This window comes from Aulonocara sp. 'chitande type north' Nkhata Bay, linkage group LG4 (genome assembly GCF_057382095.1).
Source record: "Aulonocara sp. 'chitande type north' Nkhata Bay isolate Kocher_YH1m ecotype deep benthic linkage group LG4, A_spYH_male_GT1.1, whole genome shotgun sequence".
NCBI classification, from domain to species: Eukaryota; Metazoa; Chordata; class Actinopteri; order Cichliformes; family Cichlidae; genus Aulonocara; species Aulonocara sp. 'chitande type north' Nkhata Bay.
In genome coordinates, this window is record NC_141347.1 from 25,751,655 (window position 1) to 25,776,985 (window position 25,331).

At 41.9% G+C, this 25,331-nt stretch overlaps 1 protein-coding gene across 3 annotated transcripts; it reads left to right on the forward strand.

Moving 5' to 3' along the window:
- Positions 1-2,042: 2,042 nt before the first annotated feature.
- On the forward strand, positions 2,043-25,331 carry arhgap44a (Rho GTPase activating protein 44a). Of its 3 annotated transcripts, XM_086289396.1 has the most exons (22): positions 2,043-2,357; positions 12,257-12,296; positions 12,978-13,097; positions 13,177-13,253; positions 13,406-13,517; positions 13,651-13,727; positions 13,835-13,949; positions 14,132-14,200; positions 14,807-14,888; positions 15,147-15,274; positions 15,416-15,527; positions 15,966-16,047; positions 16,221-16,301; positions 16,788-16,901; positions 16,996-17,087; positions 17,921-18,104; positions 18,949-18,966; positions 19,075-19,263; positions 20,404-20,916; positions 22,495-22,640; positions 22,750-23,151; positions 24,876-25,331. In XM_086289396.1, exons 1-22 carry the CDS (start codon positions 2,305-2,307, stop codon positions 25,025-25,027), a joined length of 2,958 nt encoding a protein of 985 aa, XP_086145522.1. In that variant the 5' UTR covers positions 2,043-2,304; the 3' UTR covers positions 25,028-25,331. The 3 variants fall into 3 exon arrangements, with proteins under 3 accessions (XP_086145522.1, XP_086145523.1, XP_086145524.1); XM_086289397.1 differs by lacking the exon at positions 20,404-20,916; XM_086289398.1 differs by lacking the exons at positions 18,949-18,966; positions 20,404-20,916.

Consider the following 25,331-nt stretch of genomic DNA (forward strand, 5'->3'; position numbering starts at 1 on the left):
ACCTGAGAGACGGCTTCATTAGACAAACTGGGAGCCAATTACTCCCCAACTGCCAAGCTAAAGGAGCATTAGAGTGAGAGGAAGAACACTCAGTCATCTCGTTCAGTGGCACGAACAGCAGGAGACCAGATGAAGGGTTCATTTTTTTCTTCCCGTTGTGCCATAATGTGAAATATGCTGCAAAAATACTGTAAACCCAGGAGATCTTTAATAGTTTTCTTTAACATTGAAATGCACCACACAGTTCCCGTGTGGTTTAAGTTTATATTCACCCTTCCTGTTTCTCTGAAAAAGGGCATACTGTTCATTGTGCAGGGATTACCGGTGAAAGCGTTTCTGAAACAGGCTAAGCGGATGTGAGAAATCATCCACGCTGATTTAGAAGTGTCCAGAGACTCTAGAGCAGTACGTTTTGGGGGTTGGGGGCTCTAGAGTTAAGAAGACCCCTGGAGATACTTTTAGGAATCCTCCCTTCTTTAAGGGGGCAGGGTAGGTGTCTGAACTGGAACTGGCCAGTTCATCTGAGTGCGGACTAATGAAAACAAATGATCTGACAAGGTCAAAAGGTTGAGATCAAGGCTGAAGGTTCCCCCGCCCTTCTCAATTTCCAACATGTGAGATTAATGAGGGCAGAAAACAGCTATTTCTCTGTATCATTTACTCCCCGAGGCCTCTGAACCTTATGGCAGCAGCGTGTACCCCACCTGTTGGCCCATTAAGGCATATGACACTAAGCCAGAGGGCGTCACTCCTAGTCAGAGGTTTTAACTGCTTTGTGCTGTGAACTGACATGCAGGGATATATTTTGTTATGATAGCTCTATCCATAGGCTTCCTATAGCTTAATTTATAAGTATTCGCTTAGCATTAAGAAGAAAAGAAAAACGCAAAATGATGTGTCGTAGGTTGTAGTCACAATTGTTAGCAGTGTTTCCCTTGAATAAAGGTTTGCACAGTGCTTTCAGGCAATAAATAAAAAAGCAGCAATGACACTGTGACTAATAAATATGCATTTTACATTTGCAAGTTTTGGATTTATGTGATAAACTCAGCAGACGAGCATGCACAAAAGACAAGTACAGCTAGTCCAAACATTTGAGCTCACACATCATTTTTGTTTGAATGTGGGAACATACCAGACGTTATGATGCTAACACTGTTATTTCACACTGCAGCTGTGAAAATTTTAAGTGGTTTATAAAGCAAGACTGCTCCCTTCTGGACAGTTACCCTAAAAGCAGCAAAGAGCCCATAACACAGATGCAACAAAGCCTATGCCCTTACTTTTAACTTTCACAAAGGAGACAAATAGAAAGACCCCTTCATAGTTGATATTTTCAGTTCTGCACTCCAACCAGTTATAGGACAGAAAATATATTTCAGAAATATGTGTGTTATTCTTAGTGTCATTAAAAATTACATTATGAGCACAAGAACTTCAGTCAAAGTTTCGTATTTTTCACGTAATAATTAACTTTTCCCCCTTAATATTATAACTTAATACTACATGTGCCATGTAGTTACATTGCACTGGCAAACAAATGACACTAGATGGGGATGTTGTGCAAATGCAACAAAAGGGTGAATTGGCAATGTATTGGCACATAATGGACATTAGATGGGGTTGTGGCCAAGGCTGACTTACAGTAATTGAGCTATTAGTGGAGGTTTGAGTGCACGTTTCCTTATTGAAACTCCTGTAGCAGCTTAATTTGCCATAAGGGTAAAAATAAAAATACAAATGAATAGTAAAATTTTCTCAATCAATCAACCAATCAATCAGTAATTAACTGGGCTTCCCTTCACGCTTTCAGTGGACCAGTATAGGCAACCACTGATATCTACAGAAACACACACACACACACACATAAGAAATAAATACAAAAATGCAAAAATGAATACACATTTGATCCGTTTAAGCCTAATAGCTCACAGGAACCGGCAAGAATAGAGTCTTTATTCAAGAGTCAGCCATAGATACACTACATTTCCCACACTGCATTGCTGCGCAGCCGCTACTTGTCACTGCTGTCGCTCCCTGCCTGTGTGTACGCGCGGTGGACTGGTCCAGCATCCCTGCGCAGGCAATGGAGCAAATATAGATGTGCAAAAAATATACATATATCTATCAATTGAAAATATGTAATCGTGGAATACTTCTTCGGCGCTGGCAGCTTGCGATGAGGGAAAGGGGGGGAATGGGAGATTGGAATTTGTGCTGCACCTCTGTGGAGGATGGAGATATGTATTGTGAGAAGTAATGCGGAATATTTCCCCTCGTAGGTGCTAACAGAGAAAATACAAGATGAAGAAGCAATTCAATCGGATGCGACAGCTCGCCAACCAAACGGTGGGAAGGTAAGGAAACCGTTTCCGTGCGCTATTGTCGCGACTGGCCAAGTCAAAGAGAGGAGAACCCCCCTGCATGGCCCCAGAAGGATGCGAATCGGATGAATGCAAACAGACTTTCATTCTTTAATTTGCCCCTTTTTTCCCCTTTTTGCGCTTTTTGCTTATTTACTGAAGTATATTGTATACCTCATGTTCAAAACGCCCTAAGTGTTCTATGCGTAATACCAACTGGAATAGGCTACCGCATAGGCAGCGTGTAGGCGCATTGCCACAGTAGCTCCAACCTGCCCACGGAAATCTGTTAAATATAGAAAATCACAGCGACATGGACCATCAAATAGTGACGACCCAATTTTTATGACAGAGTATCATCGGTGGAGTTTGACAAATATGGCATTGCCAAGTTATGTCGTGATTAAAATAGACTCCTGTCACCGAACCTGTCGATAGGTAAACGTGATGCAGACGGATGCAGTGTGGGCTGCGACGTGAGGGGAAAATGAGAAAAAGGCGCAATGTTTTTATTACGCAGTGATATCAGCTGTGAGGAGGGAAGCACCTCTTAGGCGTGAGTTATCCACTCCGTGAATTCCTGAAGGTCGTGATCACGCCTCCCTGATGCGCTTCTGGAATGATATGTGTCAGTTTAAATGGACGGTTTTCCATTCCACTGAACGTGCTAAAACTAAATTAGGGGTTTCTGAAGACAGATTTCCACCTCTGTCCTCACCGTCCAATCTTTTCATGTTCTTGCTCTGCTTCTGAATGGTTCTGAAATCCGGTGACATTTTACACCGATCCAGTGGGCTTATCAGTCTTCCCCCACCCTCTGTGTTCAGGGAAAGCAGCTTGTCAAGCAGCGCTGGGCCAGAAGGTGTTCTCTGCCCAGCAGGGGGGTGGGAGGGGAGGTGGGGGATTAGGACCAGGAGGTGTGTCTGTCATTATTATTATTATTATTATGCGGAGGGGCACACATTGCAGGCTGTGTTGGTGCTATCATTTTTGTTTTCCCCATAGGTCATACTGCTTTTTCTAGCCTCAGTCTTTTTTATCATCATTTCTTCTAGTGACTCATTAGAGTGTTTGTGTGTGTGGGTGTGATTCTGGATATGTGTGTGGGCAAGCAGGTTGGAGGACTTCAGATGGCCACAGAAGATATGGCACTTTTCCTTTTATGCATGTGTACGTGCACATATACAGCTTATTTAATGCAGATGGTCCAAGTGGTGCTAGTGTAAGTAGAAAATTAGCTCATTTCTGGGGCTGTCTAAGTTGGTCTGTTTGTACCACAGTGATAATGAGGAACATAACTCTCCCCGGACAGCCCTGCTGGGCTCTTAATAATAACAGTGGTCCATAACAAGAACTGCCACTCTCAAACCATAGTCAGAGATTTGATCTTTGGATCAAGAAGTAATGGATCTGACCCTGTGGTGACCTTGAACAGTGTCAAACACTGGCTATGCCAATGGAGATAGATCACTATCTATCTGGAAAAACCAAATCTAGCAACTAATGACCTGATCATGCTGGTTTGACGATCATGTTTTGTTTGTTTTGAGGTTTCTTTCGCTAGAAAAGAGCAGGTGTCTCCATTCAGTAACTATGTCTGTATTTCTCCACCACTTATAATTTGAAGGATTTTAAGAGGTGTATAGAGGTGCTGAAGCATGGTTCATTTGGAGAGCTAAATTTAAACAGCTCTTATTTAGATTAAACCGCGTAACATAAATGTTTCTTGATATTACCACCAATAAAGTAAACACGTATGCTGTATGCATACACTATGTGTGGATCCAGGTGTTCTGCACCTACATGCCTTAGAGTGTTAGTGTCGGACAGTGGGAAAAATGTGTACATATCACAAATGTGCAGATTTATTGGACTTTTACAAGCATTTATACAAGAAACAGTCTTATCATGCCAATGTCATTTTGCTGCTCTTCCTTGCACACTGCTCTTGCAGAAGATATACTATTATATAGTGCATTAAGTAAAATGGACTTGATTTAGCTTTACCCCTGAGCTGTCTTTTAATTCCGCTGGTTTTGTCCTGTGAGTAATGCAGGGCTCCTATAGGAAAGAATAAAGTGCCAAAACAGTGAAAACAGGCTTCATATTAACTGTTCTGCTGACTCAAGCTTTAACCATCCTCAGACTGGAGCAGGGTTTCTCTGTGGGTATGGCCTTTGGTCCCCCTGAAACTCAGTGCTCTCTTTAGATTTGATAATACCAGTGACAGGTCCTGTTACTAAGAATATGTAGAGTTACATTTTATCATTTAGAAACAAGATTTAATAATAAAATTATGCTTTAGTTTATTTATTGTAGGTTTCTTTATTAAGAATAGACTCATAACTCATATCTTTTTAATAACTGTTTTTTACTATATCTGCTCGTCTTTTTGTCTTGTATTGGCATTTGTAATGGCAAGTCTATAATGAAGGTCTTCTTTTAGCTGGGGGTTGGTGTTCAGGTGTGCTGTGTCAGCATCCCTCTGGCTCTCCAAGGCGGCTGCTGCTGCTGCTTCTGCTTCTGCTGCAGCTTGCCTGGGTGAGACCCATGTCATGTGATCACCAGCTTGACCAATTACCTCTGTGGAGCAAAAGGGTGTGCAGCCATGCATACTTTAGTGCTAACAGAAATGTGTTTTGGTACAGCAGGAGAGACCTGTATTATAAATATTATTTTTGGACATTAACCTTTAATTGAGATTTTAGTCTCCGTGAAAACTCTCCTGTACTTTAGTGTTTGCGTTTGTCTAAAAAAAGACATTCTAATTTTTTGGTGTCCTTACAGGAAGCAAGCAAAAGATTATATTGGTTCATCCAGCTCCCACCCTTCATTTCTCTTGACCTATTTCTCTATTCCCAACTCACTGTCCTATGTAGGTCTAGGACAGACTGTTAAAAAGATTCTATGATTCAAGACTGTAAGAATATGATTTCCTGCACAGTAACATTTACATATAGATACAAAAAAAAAACCCAGGACTATCTCATTCCCTAACACACCCACATTCCATCTTTGCACTCTGCTTCTGCCACCTTTGTGGTGTTCGCAAATACCTCTATGATAGATGCATTCTTCTTACTTGTGCCTTCTAGCTCACCAATCCACAATGCAATTATCTGAAAATGGCAGTCATTTGTGGGCTGCTTTCTCTTTCATGCATTGTCTCTTACTCGGTTTCTATCTCTTTTCTGACGCAGTAGGCGAATGAATTATTGTTAAGCACGCAGGTGGCCGATTTACAGATTGTGGATGTGGAAAATGTCCACATTTTTTGAAGGTTTCAGTCCCGTTATATCTGGTGTAACACTAACACAGAATTTCATAAAAAATAACATCATATCAACAGTCAAACATGGTGGTGGTCAAACAGTGTGATGCTCTGGGGCTGCTTTGCTGCTTTAGGAAATGGTCGACTTGATGTAATTGATGGAACCATGAATTCTGCTGTCGACCAGAATATCCTGAAGTTAAATGTCTGGTCATTAGTTCATACCCTGAAGCTCAAGCACACTCGGCTTATGTAGCAGGACAATCTAAAACACACCAGGAAGTCCACATTTGAAAGGTTTTTGAGTGACCTAATCGAAGTTTAGTACTAATATTAGGTTGAGATATAAGCTTAAACAAGCTGTCCACGCTTAAAATCCCTCCAATGTGGCTGAGTTAAAACAATTCTGCAAAGAAGAGTGGGCCATCATTCCTCCACAGTGATGTGAAAGACTCATTGCCAGTTATTAGAAACGCGTGATTGCAGTTCTTGCTGCCAAGAGTGGTGCAACAAGTTATTATGATTAGGGCTCATATTATTGTTTTACACAGGATCAGGTAGGTATGGATAAGTTGTTGTCGTTTTTTCCTTAATAAATGAAATCATCATATAAAACAATGCATTTTGTATTTACTTGAGTTATGTTGGGTTTTTCTACTATTGAAATTTGTTTGATTATCTAAAACATCTAAGTGTGACAAATATGCACAAAATAAATAAGCAATGAAGCAAATACTTTCTCACTGCACTGTATAAAGTAGAGAGAGGAAGGGGCAGAAACAGCATTGAGCACTAATATGTAGCTGACCATATTAACACTGAAAACAAATTACTGTTAGAATAAGAAGTAGGTGTCTGTGCTTGTTTTTAAATTCAGTGCAAGATTAACACATTCACACCTCTTGGTGAGAATGTGTGCCAGGCTCTAAAAGGGCATATGGTCGCTGACAGGTAACTTGTTGCATGAAAATGCAGCGTCCCCCACCTCTCAGCTCTCTGTTCCTCCTCTTAGCCTTGATTCTCTGGGTTGGAACCATAGAAATCTTGGAGCAAGTTGCATTCACAATCTGATTCACTGCTGTTATTGTCTTTTTTGTAATCATTTCTAGCTGAACATGGAACGACATTATGGTGTTATGAATTATTATGAAGCCATCAACAGTCAGAAGTGAATCATTATGTGTGCGCTAGATCATGCGAGAGCCGTTGCTAAATAAGTGTAACCCTCCCATATCCCCATCAGTGCCTTTCAGAGACAGCATACTACAGGGTATGGTAGAGATAAAGAGCCTTTGTCAAGGGGCCATTTTGGCCATCAAAAGAGAGATGATGTAATATCAGAGAGAAGCGCTGTTTCTCCCTCTCCATGTCACTCGTGTTGATTCATTCAAAAGACTAACCTCTTAAAGAGCGCCTGTACTAAAGATCAACTAAAAAACTCGGTACTGATTTTTTATTTATTTTTTTGTTGTTTTTTTAAAGAACAAACAACAAAACTTGCAACATTTTGAAGGAGATTGATTAATCCCATCAGATCCAGATTCTCCTGTGGAGTTTTATTTTCGTTTTGTCCCTATTGACCTGGCTCCTGTACAAGTGATCATGTACACAGCAGGGTGGCAAATAGAAGAACTCACATGATAATAATGGTGTCACAGAAATTCTGCAATATATCACAAGACAATCTTCTCTGATACATAATGAGATCTGTGTAACTGAAGTAATTTGCCCTAAATTGGTAAAAAAAAAAAAAAGAAAAAAAAAGAAATAGGGATTGTGTATTTATTCACTGCGCTTTAATGTCAGTGTGAGCGTGTGTGTGTGTGTGTAATGTCATTATTGTTCATTCCAGTAATGTGTCAGTTGAGCTAAGTAGAGATCTGATTCGCTTTCCACCACCATCCACCATTTTCCTCTTGTGAATATCTTCTTCTTCATTTAAGTTTCCATTCGCATTACCCTCATTTATCTGAGAGGCCTCCCCCCACAAAAACCCGTAAAATAGCAAGTCAAAATGTCAGGGAAGCTGTTTAACTGTTTAACAGCGACTCAATAACTGGATTGCAAGAGAAAGCAGTAGAATAGCATTGCTGCATCAATATTTTGACGTGACATGTCAAAGTATTAGGGTTGACCCAGGCTGTTGCTCATGATATCATCTCCAACAGGGATGCAGAGAATGAATCACTAAAGGCTAAATTTATGATGATACCACTGTACATAAAGTTCTCTGGTATATAATTCTTAGTACTAAACTGCTATAAATGAACTGGACAAGCTTGGCATTGTTAAAAAGAAAAACGAGACGGGTGACTCCCTTTAAGCATGCTCACTTCCGTCCATTCAAGAATGTCAATAGGCTCAGAACAGGAAGCACTGATCTACTAATAACAACTTCCTGTTTTATTTACCTCTTTTTCCCCTTTGCTTTTTCCCCTTTGCTGTTTAATCATTCTCCAGCTCCTTTTTTTTTGTGCACAGCAAATATAGTCGTTCCTTTGCTTTGGTTGCCTAGAAACGCTCATTTAGTATTAGCTGTTTCATCACATTCGTTTGACTCTGCCAGCGCACATGTTACATTTCCCAAAATGGTGAAGAAATTTATAGCTTTAACAAAAAAGGTGGCAAAAAAAAGGTTTCATTTCTAAGTAAAGGATTGTTTTGACCTTTGCTGCTTTGTCGTAGTTTATTGTTTGCTTGCATTTGAAGTCATTTAGCTGCTGTGTGTGTGTGTGTGTGTGTGTGTGTGTGTGTGTGTGTGTGTGTGTGTGTGTGTGTGTGTGTGTGTGTGTGTGTGTGTGTGTGTGTGTGTGTCTGTCTTTCGGAAGATGACAAGTGTAAAAACACAGTTAAGCCACATTGTTGCGCGCCTTTTTGTCGAAATTATTCAGCGCACCATGAATAAAGTTATTAGAGATAACTCAGTGCTTGTGTTTCCAGTGAAACATTAGCTACTGAACACTGCAGGCTCTCACTCTCTCTTTCATTCACTCCTTCTCTGGACGCATGTGTGTGTGTATATGTGCATGCCTGTGTGCATGTATGTGCTCACAGTTGCATGCCTGACAGAACTGTGACCTAGTTTAGTGGACAACTACAGTAAGTGGGTTTTTCTGTTTTAGTAACCCCGTATCCCATCGCCTGCCCCGCCTCATCGTTTGGGTAGAAACCAACTGGGCCTTTAGATGCACGAGGCAGGTCTAGAGAAAACAAAAAGCAATCAGTGGAGAAATATTCACGGAGCATCTCAAGCATAAACACCATTGTGGGTTTTTGTGTGTGTCATTGCTTGTGTGTATGTATATAACTGACTGTGGATCTCATGCCAGCGCTCCAGGGTGTGCAATGCCCCGCTGAGGCCCAGGGCCACCATTCTGCTCCACTACCCTCCCCTAGCAGTACAAGACCTAGCATCCAGTGTAGCTCTTCCAGGCCTCAGAGTAGGGGCCTTTGTTAGCCATGCTAGCAGTGTGAGCAAACCAGATAATGACCTTTTTTTTTCCTTTTTGTCCTGCTGAATCTCAGACAAACTGAAAGTCAGCAACAGCCAGCAATTGGCTCGCTACCAATGCAATATGTTCTAGACAGCGGCTGCTTCTTTATTCGCATTTTGATTATGTCAGCATGGATTATTTATGCTTTCATAAACCATGCTCAGTGCTGGGGGGCTAACGATGCAGCTGTCCAACATTGACACAGCTTGAGATAAAAATATATAGATGCAAGCTAACATTTTAACTGCAACTTAACAGAAATACAACGAATTATAATCTCTGAAACCTTACAAATATGTCCTAAACAGACCTTACCTAGACTTTTATTCATGTCAGCTCTTTGCTAATGTTCCTCCCAGATGTAGAAAAAGTTTGTCATTCTGGCAGCTGATCATCTTGCGCAAATATTGTGTCAACTCATTTATCTTCCTCCGCTCTCTGGGATCGTTCATGTTTGCATTGCTCCGATTTGAAGTCCTTTTCACCAGTGTTACATTTTGCATGCAAGACTGTAATAAATGTCTGCAATTTGAACATTACTTCATTAACCTGCGTATTTTTAGATGACTGTGCACGTGTTTGTATTGAGTCATCACCAGTTCCAGGTAAAGGAATGCCTGCATAGTGGCAGATGGTTGGCATAAACCTGGCAACGTCTCCCTTTCCCTCCATGAGCATACCACCTGCGAGGTTGCCAACTCTCCCACGTCTTTATTTTCCTCCCAGGTCTCACTTTGCACGATATTTGCTGAGAAGAACATCTCTCCTCACCTCTAAGCTGTCCCTGAAGCTAGACTTACATCAGGTTCGGTAGGGCCAAGAAACTTCAGTACCCCCCAGTTTTCATGCCTCGACAATGCTGCTTTTTCTCTGCATCTTCGCAGCAAGATTATGTGCGATGCTGCTTTCCTAAGAGGAAATGCCACTCTCTGAAAACAAACAAACTCATAGAACAAGACAGCGCTGCCTTTGAAGATAGGCTCCAATCTGTTTGATGTCTAGGTCATAATAGCTTGCGGTCCTTGAGGATGCTAGATGTCTATGATTTAAATTGTTATTGCCTCCTTTTAAACAACAAATCCAGTCAGCTGATCAGCCTGCAATAGACAGTGGCAGTGACAATGCAGAGCAACTACCTACTTTCAGTACATAATACAGTCTTGCATGGGAGGTTGTTTCATAAACCATGGCATTTCAGAGTTTTTTTGTCTGGTGGAGTGTTCAGCAGAACGGTGCCAAACTTTAGTGTGCTGCTTGGGTTATTTTTGTCCTCCCTTTGTCATGTAATCTGCAATCTGCGATCGCAGTTATCCTTATAAATCACGCCAGAAATCTCTTGCTTTGCTATCTTTCTGTCGCTCTCTCTTAGACATGCACACACACATTTCCTGTATTTTGCCTCCTAGCTCATTGAGTAGAGCAGTTTTCCGAGAGGCTGGCTGTGATTAGATCCACTGGTACATGATTTGACCCAGTTCCCATGGCTCCATGCTCACTTTTTTTTTTCTCTGAGGCTGGAGATGCTAATGTCTCAATAGTTCAGCTTTCTGTTATTGGTAATGTGTAAACAACTGTGTGTCAACATTAGACACTTTTTAGTCATTTCATACTTTGCCTCTTTTTAGCAACAGTTTTAGAGAGCTGTTATGTTGCCTGTTTGATAACATACATGAAAACAGCATTTTGGTAATATGCTTCTGAATTATTTCCCCTGGCTCGTGACAATTATTGCACAAACCAAGGTCCTTTATATAATTTGCTTTGCCAAGATAAATTCAGATTCATTATTTGCGGTTGGCATGGGCATAGTCTGGGCACAATCACAGGAAGAGGCTGTGTGTACAGGAAGGGAAGTCCCAAGTAACTGTGTTCTGCTGGGGATCTGAAAATGCCTCATTTTAGGAGGTCAGATGGTCTGCCCGATCCCTGTTTCTTGGCAGAAAGCATATGTTAACCTCCACATTAGGTATTCCTTATATATTGTTTATATATTGCATGCATTAAAGTTTGGTTGGTGTCAGATTCTGTAATAGTTTACCACAAAAAAGAAAATGTACAATAAAATTGTTCTTAGGAGACAAGTGGCTATTCTGTCTTTTCTTATAGGATCATAAACGGCATGTTAAGCTATATGGAAAATGTCCTTGCTGACTAAAGTCATAAAATGAAAGCTGATTGAACTGAGCTGACACCATGTATTTGTAAAATCCAGTGGTTTGCTCTTTTCTGAACTAATGGCTCTTTCACTTCTCCGGATGAGTAGCTTTATCTGCTTCATCTGCTCTGCAGCCCTTTCCTTCAGTCTTTGGCTCAATCCCCATCTGCTGGATTTTTAGTAGGATGTGATGCAGTGGGAATTAACACATTTGAATCGGCGGCTTTAATGTGCTGTTGTTATGCATTGTTGAAGATGATAACTTAAAGAGACACTTGCATTCTTACACAAACTCACCCACTTACACCAAAGAGGCAGGTGTGCATGCGGCCTATAAATTTTGGAGCATTGCCACATTGGTAAATGAGCCTTCTATACCCACAGCATTTTGAGAACGACACGCAAGAATTGTAAAATGTGTTAAATTATTCAAAACTAAACTGGCATGTCATCAAGAACTTAAAAAGGTAGCATGTCTGATGTTATTTCTCCTGTGTGAATCAGAAACTGTGTGATTGTGGCAGCTGTTCTGTGTGTATATGGAAGCACCAAGATGCCGCCTACCCAATGAAGAGCATACCAAAGCTTCGTAATTCTTTGTGCGCATTGTGCAATAATTCCTTTCATTTGTTTTCATCAGAAAACAAAAAATAACATAAAATAATACAAGGAAGAGAGAAGCCGAATACTTTAAACCATGGGTTAGTTTCCCAGTGAGAAAGTTTGCTTCTCTTTCTTGAATGCAGTGTTTAATATATGAAATTTAATAAGCTCTGCATAGGAAAGATGATGAATGAACATTTTCCAAGAATTTCTGCTATCTTGCAGTAATGTTTTATTGGTCTAGAATTGATTCCCATATCTTTCCCTACATACTGATAAAATTGCCACATGCAATCATGTTTCTGTGGATTTAAAAATACGAAAGAAAACGTATTAATATATATGTTTGTTTGTTTTTTTATCTTTACAGAGCAGAAAAAACAGAGGTGTTGAGCGAAGACCTTCTACAGGTGAGCTGTAGATGTGTATGGGAGCTGTGATGTCAGATGTGTATATATGTGCACCTGTGAACAGCAGTGAATTATTAGTAGTCTGTAATAAATTGATAATGATTATTAAACATCAAAAATAATGTCCGTCAAAATCACCACATGGTACATTGGGAACAATGTACTTTAATTGCTATATATTCTGTACTTTTTTTAAAGTGCACTTGAGTCACAGTTCTGCCAGCTTTCCAAAGTGTTTTTTATTTTTATTTTTTCTTTGGACATTGGCTGCTTTTTCAATTATTTTCAGTCAAATCCTCAAACATGACCATTTTCAGAGGATTTCTTTTTTTGCTTCTTTGTTTTCCTCCCATCATGCCCAATCGGTCAGGGCTGAGGGCTGCCCTTTTATTATTTTGACACAGAACAGAACAAAAACCAGCCAAAATTCAAAGAAGAGCTCTAAATGTCCTTCAAGAAGCCCAGAGAACTATTCCTGAAGACTAATTGAAGAAATGGCAAGAAAGCTTGCCTTTTTTCAATCCTTTTTTAAAATATCACAGGTTTACTGTCAGTATGTACCGTGAAGAGAGAGCAGGTGCTGATTCATGATGCTGCGTTAGAGCTGACAATTATGTTGCATCTGTGAGGATACATGTGTGCATGTAAGCACATTCACCTGCTCTGCGTGTGCTTTCCCAGGTGGAGAAACGCCTAGATCTGGTCAAGCAGGTGTCACACAGCACTCACAAAAAACTGAATGCCTGCCTGCAGGGTCAGCAGGGGACTGATATGGAGAAGAGATCTGTAAAGTCACCTTCTGTGAGTACGGGCGTCAGTCCTGCTGGCAACTGTTGAAGTTTACAGAAGTGCGTGTAACATTTTTTCTATGTACCGTCAGAAAAAATTACCGCTTACCATCCTGGCACAATGCATGGAAGAAGGGGCTGCAGTGTTGGGGGAAGACTCTCTCCTGGGGTTAGTGACTACTAATACGCCTGTGCTTAACTCACACACACAGAGTCATCTTTAATTACAGATTTGGCAGCTGAATTCTTCTCTGTCCTTATTATCCTTGTGTTTAATTGTATTTGATTGCTTATGACTTTGTGCTTGGCTTTTACCAACAGAAAAATGCTGAAGCTCTGTGGGGAGACAGAGGAGAAGCTCGCCCAGGAACTCATTCAGTTTGAGTACCAGATAGAGAGAGATGTGGTGGAGCCTCTTTATGTCCTTGCGGAGGTGAGCAGATAGTGTTATTTTAATGTACCAGTTAAAAGTTGCATTTTGGTGTTTTTATTTCCATTGCTATTAGCAGAAACAAAGTATAATGAGTTGACTGTTTTCATATTAACTCCTTGGATTTTTTTTTCAGGTGGACATTCCTAATATCCAGAAACAGAGGAAGCACTTAGCTAAACTTGTCCTGGACATGGACTCAGCACGAACAAGGTGAACAGTGTTCAAACAGTGAGGCTAAAACCTGCTGTGGTTAGTGTATTGCTAAAATAAAAACTTGGAATGTCTAAAGCAGGGGCGACTGCTTCATTTACCCACAGATATCAACAGTCATCCAAGTCATCCAGTCACCCCAGCACTCTGCAGCCCGGTGCCAAGTCTGAGTCCCTAAGAGAGGAGATGGAGGAGACAGCCAATCGGATGGAAATTTGCAGAGTGAGTCAACGATCAGAGCTACGTATATATCATGCCTTCATCCAGCTACTTTTGCCCTCCTCTTTGATTTATAACACTTGCACATGAATCAGACACAAATAGGCCACAGTCATGGAATGATATTAAAGTTCTATCTATGATGTTAGTGAGATTATTTCCTTAAGACGATTTTTCTTTTTCAGGATCAGTTGTCAGCAGATATGTACAATTTCATGGCCAAAGAAATAGACTATGCAAACTACTTCCAGACGGTAAGTCAAATATGTCATCAAATTGGCAAATTGTTTTGTTTTTTGTCTTTTGGTGTAAGAGTTCATTTACACCAACAACATTAAATATGGGAGCTACACAACTGCTTCATATCATGTAGGTCCCACTCATGTTGTCACTTCTAACCTGTTGGGGTATGGACAGGACATGTGGCATTAAAACTTGATATTTTGGCTCCTTTGTGATCAGGCCTTCTCTGGCATATCCAGATTAGGATTCTAAGAGGCTCGGTTAGGTCAACGCCTTGGTGTCTTTGTTGTGTCGATTAAAACCATGTCCGAGCGGGTTTGTTATTTGGCGGTGAGCATTGCCCTACTGGTTGAAGCCACTGCCTTCAGGGCATGTCATTGCCTGAATTGGTGGGTGTGGTTGGTGCGCAGCGATGAGTACTACGTGTCAGTGAATGAATGAATAAGACGATGAGTGTTGCTGTCTTAACCTGCCGGACATTTTAACGTTGCGGCTGATAAGAATCAGATTTTTTTTGCGTTTAAGCACAAGCTGTAGTAAACACTGAAGATGACTTTAAAATCATAATTGTTTGGTGCATTATCTTATATTTTATTTCCCCCTGCTCTCCTCTGTAGCTGATAGAAACGCAGGCAGAATATCACAGGAAGTCATTAGAGATTCTTCATAGTGTCCTACCCCAGATTAAAGCTCACCAAGGTGAGTCATGCATTGTGTCAAGAGCTATGTGTGTGTGTTTGTGTTGAGATCTGCTCCATTTCTGTACCCGAAGGAATACCAAGATGATCAGTAAAGAATACACTAATAGGCCTGGCATGTTACATAACAACATAATTAAGGAACAGTTATGCACCTTGATATTTAATTAATGGTTAATTTACAATTGCTAGACAAAAGACATGATGCATAGGGTTGTTTTTATCCACGTGTGATTCTGGGCACTGTTTGGTATTGCAGAGGCGTGGGTGGAGAAGCCGTCGTATGGCAAGTCCCTGGAGGAACACCTGACTATAAGTGGGAGAGAGATTGCCTTCCCCATCGAAGCCTGTGTCACCATGTTGCTAGAGTGCGGCATGCAAGAGGAGGTAGAATAAACGCTCATATACATGAATCACTTGTCCATAATTAACATTTAATGGAAATATTCAAAATCTGCGTTGTGTTCCTGCTCAGATGTGTTAGATATGATAATTACACATCACGTGTTTCCTGTGTGGGGGCTGTAGGGCCTCTTTAGAGTGGCTCCATCAGCCTCCAAGCTGAAGAAGCTGAAAGCGTCCCTGGACTGTGGAGTTCTTGATGTGCAGGAGTACTCCTCCGATCCACACGCCATCGCAGGTGATCTACGCCCACATAAATGCATTGTTCAAAGCACATTTCCATAACAACAATCCCAACTCTCTGTAATTGTTAGAGGCTAAATTGTAAACAGCCAATTATTTTCACTCCATGATCAAAAGTTCATTTGTAAAAAGCTGAAGTGTTTGCAGTCTTTTTTTGGACATAATGCACTTTGCAAATGTGGTTCTTTGGAAAATGTCTTCCTCTGCGTTATCTTCCCAAGAGCTTTCTCTTCAGATATTGCTGTTCATTTCACAGATTAGCATGAAATCTGTGTTGAGCTGTCTGACTTTGGCAGATGCACTAGCTATGAGGGCCTGCTAGAGGGGAGTAGAGATATGGAGCATGGGCTCGCCAGTAGAGAGAAAACAACCCTCCACTTCTTTCAAAGAGCTGACCAGTTTTTACGCTGTCCTTGTTTTTTTAATCCCACAGGGGCCCTGAAATCATACCTTCGTGAGCTCCCAGATCCACTGATGACCACTGAACTTTATGATGAATGGATTCAAGCCTCCAAGTGAGTTGCTGTACTCTTAAGAGTATTTTCTCAAATTGTGCCATTGGCAGTGATTAAAAATAGAAACCAGTTCAGCGTGTTAGTACAGGGCCCCTAACTGTCAAAAAGAAAAATGATGAAATTTATAAAGAAGTAGAGCAACAGTAAACCGTAATAACTTTATATTTCCTCAGCATTCAAGACATTGACAAGAGACTACAGGCGTTGATGGCAACATGTGAAAAACTCCCCACAGACAACTTAAACAATTTCAGGTCAGTTTCTTTCCCTGATTTTCTGCCCATTGATTTGCAGGATTGCACATGTTTCAGTGTAGCCTTACTATCATAAACAAAACATTAGGAGATCAAAAACCGGGAAAGTATGTAGAAACAAAACTGGACCACATCCAAGTGAAAATCCGGGTGAAATCCTTTCAATCCTACAAATATCTACTCAACTTGTGCCACCTACAGGAAATAATATTAACAGCAGGATCAGCAACTTTAGAAGTACAAGAATCACTGACAAGAAAATTACTGTAATGTCTTTGCAGTACTCGTAGTTGTACCTCCTGCAGGCAATAACTCATGCTGTTTTACAGTCTTATTTACTGCCTGCAGGTGGCACGTCTAATATTGCTGCTATTATTTTTTTTTTACTTTATAATCAGTAAATGGTACAAGCAGACATGTCACATCTAACCAAAAACAGTGGGTTATACTTTTAAAATGCACAGTTAATTTTATCCAATCCTACAGATATTTGATCAAATTCTTAGCCAAGCTGAGTGAGTATCAGGATGCTAACAAGATGACTCCTGGTAACATGGCTATTGTCCTTGGACCAAACTTGCTCTGGACACACAATGAACCGTATGTATTCTTAAAGCAACTAATAATTTTATTCTTTGGATTTAAACCAACGATTGAGTGACTCTGCTATAGCTCACTTGTCTGCTCTATCCAGGAACATGACAGAGATGATGACGACCGTGTCCCTACAGATTGTTGGCATCATCGAGCCAATCATTCAGCATGCTGACTGGTTCTTCCCTGGAGGTGGGGATTACACACTATGTATGTAAAATTGTAACTGCGCTGGGCATCTTATCTGTTTTCTTGTTTAAATTATATCATTGTAAGTAACAATTAGGGGATTTGAGATGATAAAAACATTGCCCAGAACAAAAAAGTGTTTAGCTTTATTCAAATGGACATAGTTTTGCATGTCATAATCATGCAAACATCTCAAAAATCATATGGTTGCATGGCTATTCTCCCCAGCCTGATAATACAAGACAATAATGATACAAACAAACACCATACAGCAATACAGCAAACTGACTAACCCAATAAAAAACATACATAAACATACTTAACAATGGACAAGACACTATGGACCCTTAACAAAGGTAATGCCTGTTTTTTGTCACGCTTCAGAAATAAAAGAACCACTGATGTTTCATATTTCTGTATGTTGAAGGGACTGCAAGAAACTCACTCTGGTGATATTTAAATGTATACATCTTTTTTTTTTTTTCATTTTTGTGGATTTGAACAGCAGCACCTGGTTGGTGTATCAACTACTATTATACATTGATTCACAGCACAGTGCAATGCTGATGTTGCAGCATGTGACTTAAATTGAAGATTAACTGTTATTGATTGGATGTTCTCTGTAGACTTTCATATGCTAAAAAAGCATTAAAATGTCATTTTAGTACTGTATTTGTTGCATAGCTTAATCTTAATTTTATTATAGTTATTTCAGTTCTTCATACTAACTGTGGGTTTTTTTGGAGTAATTGTGTGCACTCAAAACGCACACAATTCTAAACATTACTGTAAGTATAATAGACTACATGCTGATGGTGTGTCTGCTTCTGCCTCAGAGATTGAGTTCAACTTGACAGGCAGCTATGGAAGCCCGATCCACACCAACCACAACTCCAACTACAGCTCTATGCCCTCACCAGACATGGACCAATCCGATCGCAAGCAGCAGCACGATCAGAGCCGACGCCCACTGAGTGTCGCCACTGACAACATGATGCTGGAGTTTTACAAGAAAGATGGGTATGATGCCAAGTGCTCACTTCTGCTACCCACCTCTCACTCTCCTTCAGTCTCTCTCTTTCCACCCACGCCTCTTCTCAGGCAACAGATACTGAATTCTTATATTTGAGGAGAGCAGCGTTTGCACATTAAGATCCTCCGATCTAAAGTTTTCATTCGGATGAGTCAGAAGCCTTCATAAGCAGCACAGAAATCAGTTTCTTGTTAAATATCTTATCTCACCGTAATATATACAGGTGTATCTTTAATTATCAGGATTCATCAAGAGAAGCCTGAAAACTGCCCTCATTTAAATACGTAGGGCTGAATAAGTTTGAATGGCATGGTCTCTATGGCAACAGGTTTCTGATGGAGAGCTGCTAGGTTTTTTTCTTCAAGAGGAAATATTTCTCCAATCCCATCCTCCCACACCCAACTCCTCGTTCACAGTCTGGATTGCACGTCACCTGGCATGACTCATTCACTGAGACGGTGGAATATCACTGGAGAAATTAGAACCAACACCTTGAACAAAACACCCCAATCAAGTGAATACAAAGGATGTAACACTAAAAGCATCAATCTAAATTTGTTTAAGCAACTATTCAATGTGGGGGAGAAGCCTGAGCTTTTCTTAGACTATAAAGGTTTAATTGGAAGAAATAACCCTCTAAATGGTATTCAGCAGATTAGCACATACTGGTTATATGACCTGACTTTCTCTCTGAATCCCTTTACTGTTCCCTCTACTCATCTCCCTGCCATAATCATTGCTTCATATCAAATATTAAACATTTTGTGACCCTTGTCTGCATTACTTATGACCTCATGTCACTTTTGCCTCTCTTCTCCCTTACTAACGCAGCATTAGGAAGATACAAAGGTATTGTATCATTCCTTCTTCCCACGACTTCTTTCCTTACTATCCCCACTTGCCTCACATGAGTTTTGCTGATGTCACACATGAGTCTGTACATGTTTTTGTCTCCAGTATGGGCGTCAGGGTTATGGATACCTCGTGGGTGTCTCGTAAGGGTTCATCCACCCTGGCGCGTAAGGCTTCCTCCACTCCTCCAGGCATGCAAGGCCCCGGCTCCCCTGCAGACACACTCATCCCCGAGCAGCCCGGAGAGCTTGCCATCTCTCCGTCTGCCACACCTCCACTTGGAGAAAGGGTTTGGTAAGTCACCGTGGAGACCCTGGCCCTCGCTTCTCCATGCATCCACCCGTGTTCGTTTTTATTGTCATCACCATCATTACCATCATCTTGCACTGGTTCTTGGCCGTGTTAACCATGCTTCCATTCATATGCAATGCTTCCATCTTTTTTTTTGGAGTATCTCCCTCAACATGTTCATGTCGCATTCTGTTCTGAATTTGTTTTCAGACATCACACATTCTTAGAGTTGTCCTTGTGTCCATTTGTCAGGTCACTGTGGGTAAAATTTGCCAAAAAAAAAGCCCATTTCTTTTCAAATCTGAAGGATTTTAGTCCTAATACTGTATAAACAAGTTTTGTTTATCTACGTGACGCAAAGCTTCAACCTGCTAGTTGTTGCGTGCATGCTAATCTATCCAATATCCCATTGTTGTGGCTTGGCTTTCTCAGCTTTGGTCGTGAATTAGTTATTTTTCTGTTGACACGCAGACTGATTTCACAATTTCTTTGGTATCATTATCACAATTAAACACATGAGTAATCACCTCATGGTCACTGGCTCTGCCTATGTGGCAGACAAGAAATATTATGGCTTCTGGCTTGGCTGTCTTTCTCCCCCCCACCCCCATTTCCTGTGGCTCTTTCAGCCTTTGAAAGGGTTTTGTGTCTGTTTCACACTGCCCTGGGCTGACTGCAGGACCTGCGATACAAACAAGTCATATAGGATTAAGGCGGGTAGGGCTTCCATATCCAGCAGTGAGGAGAGTTTCAGTCATCAACTCAACTTGGTATTACTGAAAGCTGCAGACCAGCACTTTGGTTCCAGAGAAGGATCCTCACAGCTCTATGCAGTGTGCAGACACAAGGTGATCACAGAGGGAGTCCTACACACTGTATCATTTTTTCTTTCACAATGAAACTTAATTTTCTTTGCTATTTCTTTGTGCTTGTCTTTGTATTTGCAATAAGCTGACTGTGTACCCACTGCCCACCGCAAGATGCAGCACTTTTTTTTTGCCAACTGGTTTCGGCTTCGAACTGACTAACACACTAACACACCTTAATCATCCAAACAGCTTATCCTATATCGCTCCAGTGCGTTTCCCTGTTCAGTCAATAGAGCTGTTTCTTTTGTGCTGTCTATTCTCTTAATATCTACAGCTCAGACAACGTGTCGCTCAATCGGCCGGACACCTCTCATGCCCACCCGCCCCCAGGGGAGGACCGTCCACCCCCCCCTTACCCCACTTCTATGTGCCACACTGCCCCCCACCACTTCTATCCCAAACCCCCGCCCTGCGCTCGCCCTGTGGCACCAGGTCCAGAGTCCCAGCCGCCTGGCTCACCCCCACCCCCAATGCGCTGGTCTGGCTTCACTCCCCCTGTTCCTCCCCCTTCCTCCTCTTCTTCCTCCTCCTCCTCGTCACTTGACATCAATTCGAACCCCAAACCTAGCTGTCTTCACTTCCCCAAACACAGCCCGCCTGGTGACATGTCGCATGCCCCCCCACAAGACACTAATGCTTTGCCCCTCTACGTCAAAACCCCCTTGGTACTAACCCGTCATGACCAGAGCCTTGGCAACCCCCCTAGCCTCCCTTCATCCGTGCCCCCGCCCCCGCCGTGGGCTGCCTGCCCCTGTGCCAGAGAGAGAGGACCCCCCAGGCTGACTAGGTAAATACAACACACGCCTGGCCACTATGGATGCATCACAGAGTGGCAGCTGTATTTCTCCTTTAGCTCGCTGGCTCATATTTTTTCTTTTTTTCTTTTTTTATTACCTCTCCCATCAAATTGCATAGCTGAGATTCTGTAACACACAGGTTGTCTCAGGATGCCTGTCAGCTGGGTTGCCTAGCAACCAAGGATGTTACTGGCTTATATAGCGCTCAGTTTGTTGCTGTTATTGAGTAGATGATAAATACACAAGGAATGGCTTCGAACTAGAATAGAAATGTATTTATTGTCAAGTCTGCTGCAGTTTTTCTACTAACCAGCACACAGTACATGAAAAACCTCTTCGTTTTTTTTGAAGAATTTTAAGGATTTATGAGATTAGCAAAATGGGAACCCTAACAGTGCAGTACCTCCAGCTGGACCCAAAGTGCTGAGTTTTACAGTTTTGCCTCTGATAGTTTCTTGAGTCAGAAGTCTTTGGTGCTACTACCAAACAGGACGGTGTGAATCATTACACCAAATCTCTGTCTGTGGTCAGAACTTGTTTTTTTAACACTTTTCCTGTGATTTGGAAAGCTGATGACCTGTGGTTCGGAAGTCTGCTGAAGATGTACAACTAAAACGAATACCATTTAATTAGATGGCAACTTTAAATGGCACTTCTATAAGTGTGTTATTTTTTGTTTGTTTGTCTGTTTTTTTCTTACTTGTGGTGGTGGTGATGGTGGAGGGGGTGGGGGGGTATTCAAATGGGTCATGTAAAACAAAGTTTCTAAACCGTTTTTAAGCAATTATTTGTTATTGTTGTTCATGCAGTTTATTTAGAGTCACTCGACTTCGGTTCATTTATGTACTCAGTTAATACTTTGTCAGTCATATCTAGTTGCATGAAGTGTCTCTCATCTATTTTGAGTGTATTGTCACTGTCCAAAGACACATTCAATCCGTATTCACACCCTGTTGTTTACTAAATCTGGCAAACGTTCTGCAAGCCCAGGTGGAATTTTTCTGTTTGTTAATCACTCGTGAAAATGAATGTCACATCCCAGTAATTGAGTTTCTTAGCACATATATAGTCAATATACTGGTATTGCTCAATTATTTTTTGAAGTGTTTGTCTTATTTTTTTCTATAGTGTAGTGGTTTACACATTTGCCAAGCAACAGAGCCATGATTCCTTTTAAGAGGGAGACAGAAATCCTCCAGGGATGCATCAGGAAGGGCATCTGCTGTAAAAATCTGCCCAATCAAATATGTAGAGCTACCTGCTGTGGCAACCCCTTGTGAATAAGGAAACACCCAGAAGTAGCTTTTGTTGCAGGGGGATTGAAAGCATCTGCATCCATACAGAATATTGTGCACCAACTTTTTGTAAATCTATTAAAAAAATAACAAACAGGTGTTGAGATTTTGAACTGCTTTCCTTGAGATTAGAAAAATGTTATTAACAGTGGAAGCAGCCATGTATATGATGGTGATGATGGTGTAGTGACTGTAAATGTAGACTGCGATGAGTCCAAAACACTGTTTATATGTTTATATGTCCACATAATAATATATATCCATCCTTTTCAGTTCATTGAAGAGTAAAGAGCTTTCCCCTGTAATTGGACACAAAGCCATCCAGGTCGCAGGTCCAACAGTACCCCCCAGCAGTAGCCCTCAAAGCAGCAGCCAGTCTCCCCACTCCACAGAGCACAGTCCACACACCCTGCGCAAAGGTCAGGGCCTCAGTAATATGTGCTTTCATTGACATTGACATTGAAGTTTTAAACATGTCTTATTCGTATTTCCACAGGTAACTTTAATATGACTATGGTGTGTTAACAGGTTCCAAGAAGTTGGCTCCCGTGCCTCCTAAGGTCCCATACGGCCAGTCTGGAGGGATGTCTGACCAGTCCACAGGTCAGCCGTCACCAGTCAGCCTGTCCCCTACACCTCCTAGCACCCCTTCCCCTTATGGACTGGCATGTCCTCCAGGTCAAGTACCACCGTCCTCCCCTGGGCAGACCCCACTGGGTACACCCCACTCTCTTTCGTCCCCGCCTTCCCTGACGGGGACACTCACCAAGTCGCGGCCTGCCCCTAAGCCCAGGCAGAGACCCAGCCTGCCCCCTCCTCAGCCACCCATAGCCCCTCCGGGGCTAACTGGCCCACCTGTGGCCCCAGTCCCTCAGCCCATGGAGCAGGGCCTCCTGGATGGACTGTCTCCTGGGGAGAGCATGTCTACAGGTAAACATCAACCCTTGGCAACAACACCCCCACCGCCACCCCCACAGGTGGGGCTGCAGCGGCCCTCTCTCAGACTCGCTGTGGCTCTGTCCAATGGAGACGGTGGACGAGTGTAGGACTCTGTAGAACCTGTCACTGTAGACAAACCTGTCCCCTTTACTGACTGCTCCCAAACAAATGTCCGAATGAATACAAGTTGCCTTTTAGACACAGATGCCTGAGAATGATAAGAAAATGTAAATATTAGCATTTCTTGTGCTACTGTAGTAAGGAAATCTCTTGAACAATGTATTCATTGCTTGTGTTATGTGATGATGTTTCTGGGTAATGTGTGGAAACATCAGAGAAGCATAGCTCGTCCTGCTTGTATGAAAGTTGCCATTAGATTCATCATGTGCTCTCTGTTTATCTGTGTTACCCAGACCCCCACTTGGCAGAGGTAGGTCAGAGGCTTACACAGTTCACACCAGTCTAGCATCTCTTACTGGGTAGCAGGAGTGGAAACCTAGCCAGACAAACCCAACGATAAAGCTACAATATGATGTTCTCAAACTGAGGTGCTCTGTCAATATATATACACCAGTGATTTTGTCACTTTGTTATATTTATCATTCTCTTGTTCCCCCTGCTACTATTGTGTACTTTGCAGCTGTGTGAGGCCAGGGATTCAGTGTGGGCTAAGTGTGAGGGGGACTTTTAGGGTAAGCCAGACCGCCCCCGCCCCATATACTCCATCTCACTGCCTGGCCTCGTACCGTGGATGCCTCTGGGGTCTCCTGCAGCCTGCCTCAAACATACCTACCCTGTAATGCCCAATCATAATCCCCGTCCTTTTTTAGCAGGTTGGCTGTACTTTCCTTGCACTGTCTTCAACCAATAATGCACGGCTTAAGGACTTCCCAGAGTGCATCACACTGCGCTCACATTGCAGATGCCATTGCTTACAACGGTTTCATCTTAAAGCCCCTTTCCTTTTGTTCCCCATTCCCAGCCCTATGCTGGCAGACATCTCCAACGCCCCTGCCACTCGTATCAGGGGGGTCACAGGTAACCCCCACTCCTCCTTTGGCAGGTTCATCGCTTTTTATAACCTCTGCTTCCTCTTACTACACTGCCACACTCCATCTCATTCCGACACAGGAGTAGCCATCCGTCTCTGTTTGGATCTGCCGCTTCCATTAAATGGAGCAGCACGTAAGAGTATCTATATTCACAGCAAATACTAATTTCAGTCCTCTAGAGATCTCCATTCTTACTTTAAGCCCACTTGGTGTCTTGGTGCCATTTTCTTTCCAGAGAGTTCCACACACATCCTGTTGCCTCCTTGATGTTTATCTGTCCACTGTTGTAAACATGTAATTTGTCACTGTGCAGTCATTTTGACTTGTTATTGTATTTTATCTGACAGAATATCTGTTCTTCCTGTCTCAAAAGACACAAAAGGCAGCGACTCGCTACACTAGCCTCTACCAAGTTTATTGACATAATCAGCACCACACTGTAAAATGTGAAGCACACGTAATCTACTGATTCCTTCGATCATATGCCACTTACCATGAGTTCAGACTCAAAACAATTAATATTATTTCTGCTCTCTTTCATTTTTACACTCCATTTTCATTGTCATATTGCCCTCTCCTCCTCCTCTTCCTTTTCCCGGTGCTCATTATCACCATCCACACTATTCTGCTCACCATACTCACCTTTCCCATCCTCACCATTAGATATCTTCAATTATGAAATCCCTTCCATCAATGTCAATCTGGACAGCCTCATCGATGAGTTCAGCGGTGCCCCCTGCAGGAGGTCCATGGCAGTGACAGATCCAGAGGGGGATGGTGTGCCTGAGGAGGAGCCCCAGAGCACCACTCTATGACCTATCACCCATAGGCATCATTTCCAGAACCCCTATGGCTGTACATACTCTTTAACTGTCTCCGCCAAGGCCCGATGGAAAAACACTGGCCGCACCATTGCCAACCAGAAAATGAACCCTCCCTCACATCTGCTACAGGCTGCAAACAAACTGAACTTTTCCAACTGCTTGCTAGTAAATTAGTGTGACTACAACTACCAAAAGAAAAAAGAAAAAAAAAAAAACACACCAAAATGCCATAGTGGAGGAACAGTTGCCTTTATGAGGAGAGACTGGAATTTAGATGAGTATTGCATTAAAAAGA

Bases quoted from the DNA above. Each gene is read 5' to 3' on its own strand.
- arhgap44a (XM_086289396.1), top strand. From the start codon at position 2,305: ATGAAGAAGCAATTCAATCGGATGCGACAGCTCGCCAACCAAACGGTG. The intron at 13,728-13,834 runs GTGAACAGTGTT...ATTTACCCACAG, and splicing joins ATGGACTCAGCACGAACAAG to ATATCAACAGTCATCCAAGT. The intron at 15,275-15,415 runs GTAGAATAAACG...TGGGGGCTGTAG, and splicing joins AGTGCGGCATGCAAGAGGAG to GGCCTCTTTAGAGTGGCTCC.